This window comes from Octopus bimaculoides, chromosome 24 (assembly GCF_001194135.2).
Source record: "Octopus bimaculoides isolate UCB-OBI-ISO-001 chromosome 24, ASM119413v2, whole genome shotgun sequence".
NCBI classification, from domain to species: Eukaryota; Metazoa; Mollusca; class Cephalopoda; order Octopoda; family Octopodidae; genus Octopus; species Octopus bimaculoides.
In genome coordinates this window covers 33,559,063-33,566,574 of record NC_069004.1, presented here as the reverse complement: position 1 = coordinate 33,566,574, position 7,512 = coordinate 33,559,063, and the positions used below count along the sequence as shown (strand labels likewise).

General features: G+C 39.3%; 1 protein-coding gene across 2 annotated transcripts in view; it reads left to right on the top strand.

Annotated features, from left to right (window-relative positions):
* The window catches only part of LOC106873744 (uncharacterized), a 9,908-nt gene continuing 2,396 nt past the window's right edge, over positions 1-7,512 (top strand). The window contains exons 1-4 of one of the 2 annotated variants that reach the window (XM_014921245.2): positions 1-1,392; positions 4,284-4,480; positions 5,695-5,761; positions 6,777-6,899. In XM_014921245.2, the coding sequence (XP_014776731.1) occupies positions 1,337-1,392; positions 4,284-4,480; positions 5,695-5,761; positions 6,777-6,899 (443 nt within the window). In that variant the 5' untranslated portion in view covers positions 1-1,336. Of the gene's footprint in view, positions 1,393-1,446; positions 2,222-4,283; positions 4,481-5,694; positions 5,762-6,776; positions 6,900-7,512 lie in introns of those variants that run through there. The other variant, XM_014921253.2, reaches the window with a different exon arrangement.

The window sequence follows — 7,512 nt, the reverse complement described above, 5'->3', positions numbered from 1 at the left end:
TTTTGAACATCCTCTTGAAAAACTGGGTTTGCACCCGCTAAGAATATTTTGTTCCATCAGTTATGTGGGAACTATCCTTACTTGCGAACCCAGCAAATAAACACAAACAGAAAATAATAATAATAATAATACAGGTCAGATGTTTACTAGTAGCCCCGTATCACTTTAGGAAGGGTTTTACCGAAATCACGGGTGACATCCGGCGGTTTTCATGGTCAGGGTTTCATCTTTCTATGTCTCTTACTTGTTTCAGTCATTCGACCCTGCTTGATTTATTTCCTCTTTTTTATAGTTTCTAATGTCTCTAAGTTATTCTATCGGTGTGTTATTACCGAACCGCTGCATCACAGACGTAAACAAACCAACATCGGTTGCCAAGCGGTGATGGGGAACAAAAACAAAGATACACACATGCGTTTGCTAATGCAGTAGGAAAAAAAAAAGAACTCAAGACAGGGGTATATTAATTGTTTTTATTATTGATAATTGGCAGAGTTACAGGGAGTTATGAGCATTGCGTTGGCAAAGCACGAAATCTCAGCCCTTAAATCACTGTAACACACACAATTTATATATATATATGTGCATACATGCATATTTATATATATATGTAGTGTCAATATAATTTATATCGGAAAAAGAAGCACATTCTAAAGAATAGAGCAGTAAGTGTATATATTATTCTTTAACAAGAATATTATTGACAGTGATTTCGAAGTTTTGGCCAGCTAGGTTTCCGTCTCCTAAAACCAGAAGGCTTTCATCGACTCGATAACAGGATAGAAGACACGGCCGAGGTAAAGAATAGGTACACCTCCGGTTTTCGGTGTAACAAAAACTTTAAACCCCAACCCTAAAACTCTAACCTTAAACCCTAACCTTGATCAACCGGGTGTACGTATTCCTTACTTTCGCCAAAGACACTTGCTCAGAATGTCACGCAGTGGGACAGAGCCCGGAATGAAATAGTTGGGGAGAAAACTTCTCGCCGCACCGCTAAGATTGCGCCTTCAAAACAAACGGAAAAACGAGAAAAAGAAACTTTGAAAGTGAGACGAGTTTAAAAAGTAAATATTTTATCAAAACCTAAACAGAACCAATATTATCCAGCTTGTTTTTATCGAAGACGGTTAGATGTAAGTTGGCTGCTATTTCTGGGATGTTGATCGACTTCTTGGAGGTTTAAGGAACAAAGCTTTTAACTTTTATTTTTGCGTTCTTCATTTCAAATTCGCGAGAGACAATCTGAGATAATTCCACTGACAGACAAAAGTTGATGGGACCGATGTGGCTGTAAGGAGTGTTTTTTGCAGTTTTAAAGAAGGCATAAGAAACGATGAAGACGAAACAGATGACGAAAAGAAGGAGAAAGAAGAAAAATAGACAGGCCAGGTGAGATGATGGCAAACGGAACCCTTCTATTTATATCCGTTTTTTTTTTTCTTAACTTTTCCTCCACCTCTTCTTCGAAACAGTCGAAGGAAATATGACTGAGGTCGGCTGACAGTTCAGGATTTATTTTCTACACAAATGGACGGAATGGTATCATCTTTTCGCTGTTTCTCCTCCTCTCATTCTTTCAGACTTTGCTTCCTTGTCCACATCTCTCTTTGTTCTCTCTCTTTATCTTTCTCTCATTTTGTTTCCTTCTCCCTCATCTCTCTCTCTCTCAGATATTATTTCCTTCTCCCTCTCTCTGTCACTTTGTTTCTTTTCCTCCTCTCTCTCTCTCCATCCTTCGCTTTCTCTTTCTAACTTTCCCCTGTCTCTCTCTCACTTTATCTCTGTTCCCCCTCTCTCTCTATTCATTAACAAATGTTAACCTTTACCCACATTCTTCATTTCATCAAAGAATCACCCGACCCAAAACCAAATTCTACTCTCAACTCAAAATACCATTTCTTCTAGACTCATATTTTAATTGTTCCATCCTGGCCCAGCAGACCTCAAAGATGGGCCAGCCACGACCCTTCCGTATTATTTTATCACACCCACATCAAATATAGTACACATAAGTCAAAGGTAATCTTTTTATTAAGCGAGCCACTTTAGAAATTCCACGGGCCGCAAAGGCCTTCCTGTTATCGGTCTCGCCTACCTTTACATGGAGGGGTTCGTCTTCTTCATGCGAGACCACCTTTGCGAGGAGTGCTTCGTCGGTTACGTAGAGACACGAAAACAACTTCGTTTTGAGCGGGAATTTTAATTCGCATCTTTTCAGGTTGGTTCTTCTTATTAATGATTTTCCTCATTTACTTCACTGCAATTAGCGTAGACCCAAATCCTAAACTGTTTAATAAACTCCCATTTAAATCTAAAACATATATGAGACACAAACATTAATGTTTAATATATATATTGGCAATATATCATATATACGAATAAGCACATTCTTAAGTATAGAGCAGTAAAGTATTAAAGCATATAAAGTTTAATAAGGGGTTCAAATTGCACTCTTCCCCCAATTTGATATTTTGAACTTTTTCATCTATTTATTTATTTATCTGTCTATCTATTTGTCCCTTTCTGTTTATTCATAAAATATATTTGTCAGCTAAACGTGGCGATCCAAAAGAAGACGGTGTTACTGTTGTTTTTAGCCCCAGGAAGACATTCAGATCAATCTATCTCTTTATACACACACATCTATATGCTTGTTGAATTTAAAAGTTTCAAAACTTGGTTTTCTTGCATATTCGGAATCTCCGACATCTAAAACATAGGGGGGAAAAGTTCGAAATTTTAAATGGGGTGGGGAGAGGGGGAAATTAAAAAAAAAATTGTATATTCGTAATCTCCGACATCTAAAAGGTAGGAATCCCCAAAAATGTATTTTTCAAGGACAGTCCATCTTCTCCCCCTCTCTCTCTTCTCTATATTGTTTCATAATTGATCTGTTAACATTTTATTTCGTAATATATATATAAATCTGGCGGAGGTAAAGGACGTACACCACCGGTTTTCGGCGTAACAAAAACCTTAACCCTAAAACTGACCCTGACCCTAAACACCGGGTCTACGTAATCCTTTACCTTCGCCATAAACATTGTATGTTGTTGATGTACGTTTTTGCTCGATGCATGAAACTCACAACTCCCTGGATCCCCCCCTCCATATTATATATTTAGTTTAAACTTGGATAAACAAGGACGTCCAATGCAAAATGGAATGAATCCAATTTACTAATCATTTTTACGTACTTGAGGGAGCCTGTGATTACTAAGATTAATTAAACTGACTTAATTACTGCATTTAGCATATTTTATAAGCAATTGCAGGTTAAATTACGCCCTAGTCCAGAATTTTTGAAGATTCTGTTATGTGTACCCTTTCGTTTTGCACCGAAGTCGTTGTTTTTCGTGCCTTCAACTTATATATTATATATATACATGCATGCACTTCTTAAATACAGAGGTTCCGATGTATCTACGTAACGATGTTTTTACAGTGCACACTCGTTAAGGAGTTAGGATTACGTAGATGCGCCGGAACCTCTGTTGCAACATCACAGGTGCCAAGCTGTATCATGGCCTTTGCCTTTCCCTTGGATAACATCCGTGGTGTAGAGAGGGGAGGCTGGTATGTATGGATGACTGCTGGTCTTCCATAAACAACCTTGCCTGGGAGGGTAACTTTCTAGGTGCAACCCCATGGTCAGTCATGTCCAAAGGGGGTCTCAGCAGTATATATTAATATTTGTTTTTATGTACTGTAGAATACAAATTATTCGTATAAAAGAATGTTGTTGACATAGAAATTCTGACCAGCTAGTGACATAATTCTATAGGTATGTACTATAAATGCTCAGGTTGGTTTACCACTAAGATTTCGACTTGAACGGCAACTAAAAAAAAAATGGGTGTTATGCCTGCTTAGAATGGCTATAAGCGGTTCATCATTAAGCAGGCATATATATATATATATAAGGAAGAGAGAATGAACAAGCAAAACAGAAGCTGTGGTGTTGCTTTCGAGCTTGTAATTTATAATTCGAACATAATTGCAGAGTTGTAAAAGTAAATAAGGGATTAAGAAATAATGCATAAAATCTCTAACAGCTGTTTCTAGAATAGCTGTGCATATGGTGCCTAGATCATTGAGCATATATACACACACACACACACACACACACACACACACATATATATATATCTGTATATTATAATCTAGAACGGTTCTTTGTTATACTTACACAATTACAGTATGAAGAAAATTTCCTATCAAAGATTCGATGTTTGAATCCATAGGTTCCCTAATTTTTTATTACAATCTTCCATTTACAGCCTTCTCCATTGTGATCCCGCCATCACTGACATTATGAGCAATCAGGCGTCTTTTATTAAGATGTTTGATGTGTTTCCTGACCACGTCAACCATCTCTTCCCAATTATCTTCCAGTGTTCTAACTGCAAGGTAATCTTCGGAGACTCCCTCTCCTGGGAGATCACCAACGAAGCCATGCAAGTCATCTGCTTGTCTAGTAAGTATTCACACTTTCATCTTACACTGTCTCCCTCTTTTACACTTACCTATACACACACACACACACTCATTTAGGTGCACCAACTTAACTATGCACGCGTGCACTTGCATGTGGCTGTGTGCTAAGAAGCTTGCTTCCCAACCACATGGTTCCAGGTTCAGTCCTATTGCATGACACCTTGAGCAAGTGTCTTCTACTGTAGCCTTGGGCCAGTTTCTGTCTACCAAATGGCAAGCGGGGATTTAATAGACGGAAATGAAAGAAGCCCATATATATATTTAAGGTAGTGCGTTGGGCGAAATGGTGGTATTTCATCTGTCGCTACGTTCAAATTCTGCCAAGGTTGACTTTGTCTTTCATCCTTTTGAGGTCGATTAAATAAGTACCAGTTACGCACTGGGGTCGATGTAATCAACTTGATTCCTTTGTTTGTCCCCTCTATGTTTAGCCCTCTCTGGGCAATAAAAAAAATAATCATGTGTGTGTGTGTTTGTTTCCCACTAAGGGAGATAATACCACACGTGATGAGGCTAGTCCTTAGAAATACAGGTACAGCAGAAACAGGGAGAAAGTCGTGGTGAAAGAGTACAGCAGGGTTCGCCACCCCCCACCCACCCCCCTGCCAGAGCCTCATGGAGTTTTAGGTGTTTTTGCTCAATAAACTTTCACATCCAGTCTGGGAATCAACCGTGATCCTATGTCCACGAGTCTGCTGACCGATGCCATGTGAGTGGACTTTGTAGAGTTAATAAGTCAATTGTATGTCTTTTGTCTTGCACTTGTTTCAGTCATTAGACTGTGGCCATGCTGGGGCACCACCTTCCAAAAATTCAACCCCAGTACTTTTTTTTTAAAGCCTAGTACTTATTCCATTGGTCAATGAACCCAGAACTATGTTGTTGGGAAGCTAGGCTCTTACCATGAGGCTATGAATGAATGTATCCTTATTTGCCCACCACCACTATTTGACAACTGGTGTTGGTTTGTGTACATCCCTGTAACTTAGAGGTTCAGCAAAAGGTACAAATAGATTAGCACCAGGTTTTCAAAATCAAATACTGGGGTCACTTCAACCAAACCCTTCAAAGCAGCACCCCAAAATGGTCATAATCTAACAAGTGAAACAAGTAAAAGATAAAAGATGGATTCTTCATCCGATTCTTAATTTTCTCTGATTATATTCTCATCCATTCTTCCTTTTCTTCTTTTAGAGGCAAGTGATTTTGTTATCGTAGATGAAGAAATCTTGATCCAACGATCTGAAAGTAATCAAATAAGGTAAGCTTTTCTTTCACGTGTGTTTGAGGTACTCTACTACATGTACAGTCTAAACCTTATCAACACCACCATCACCTCATAAACCACAGCCTTTAGGACTCAGGGCAGCTGTCAAATATATAAGGTGCTGTACAACTGCAAGCCTTTGAGTACCCCTAAATATATTGCATCTTGCCTGCTATTACTACTGCTAGTACCTGTTACCCTTGAATACTTTTAGAAATATGACCTTGTACTGTTGCACAATATCAGCTACCCTAGGTACTCCTAAATATATTATGTCACTCTTTACAACTATAGCACGTCAATTAACCCTGCGTAACCTTAAATATATGGTGTTTGGCTCCCCACTATCGTACCCCATCAGCTACCCTAGATAGCCTCAAATATCGTCGTCATCATCATCCAGTTCTATATTTAAGAGATGAGGAATTATGTACATTATTTACATTTGATGGATATTTATCCTCATCTTGTTTGTTGTTAACACGTTTTGGCTAAGGAACCTAGGTTTGAAATTTACCCAGGACACCTGATGAAGGCTGGAGGGTATATCAGCCGAAACGTTGTGTTAACAACAAACAAGATGAGGACAAATATCCGTCAAATGTAAATAATGTATCTTCATCATCGTTTTACGTTTGCTTTCCATGATGGCATGGGTGGGACAGTTTGAAAGAAGCCTGCACCAAACTTCTGTAACTGTTTTGGCATAATTTTTACAGCTGGATGCCCTTCCAAACACCAACCACCCAGCAGAGTGGACTTAGTGAACTTTTTATGTGGCACAAGCACAGGCGAGGACAGTTTTGGCATGATTTTTATAGCTGGATGCCCTTCCAAATGCCAACCACTTTACAATGTGGACTGGATGCTTTCTAAGTAACACCTGCACTGACAAGGTCACCAAGTACCTTGCAAAACAAAAAAATATACATACACTGTTTTATTCCTTACAACTATACCTGTGCATCTTTATTCCATTTACCTGTGCTTTTTTTCTTGTCTGTTGCAGCACCTACAGTAAACTCTCCTGCAAAGGATGTCGACGGGTCGTTGGCAAGTTTTTCCATTCCACATATTACGATTTTGACCAGTTTCGGGGTTTGTTCACGTTCTATGTCAACCAAATTTCCATGTAAGTACCACCAGTTCTTTTGTTTTAACATAAATCTTTCTCTGTTTGCATGGGTCGGATTGAGTTTAATTGAGGCAGGTTTCCTATGACCAGATATCCTTCGTCCTTCTTGTTGCCAACTCTCAACTGTTTCCAAGCAACATAATATTTCCCTGCGGCTGGACATGTTGTTGCAGAATATTGAAAAGGACATGGGAAGTTAATGCAGTCCTCTGGCTTGTTGGCTCCTGTCAAACCCTCCAACTCATACCAGCATAGAAAACAGACGTTAAATAATGATATTACACGGGCGTGGCTGTTAGATAATGATATTACACGGGCGTGGCTGTGTGGTAAGAAGCTTGCTTCCCAACCACATGGTTCTGGGTTCAGTCCCACTGCATAGCACCTTGGGCAAGTGTCTTCTACTATACCCTCAAACCAACTAAAGCCTTGTGAGTGGATTTGGTAGACGGAAACTCTGCCAGATTAGTTTGGAGCCTGGTGCAGCCCTCTGGCTCACCAGTCCTCAGTCAAATTGTCCAACCCATGCTAGCGTGAAAAGCGGACGTTAAACAATGATGATGATGATGTAAATTGTTGGCAATTTTCTTCCTCCGTCTTCTCTTCTTTT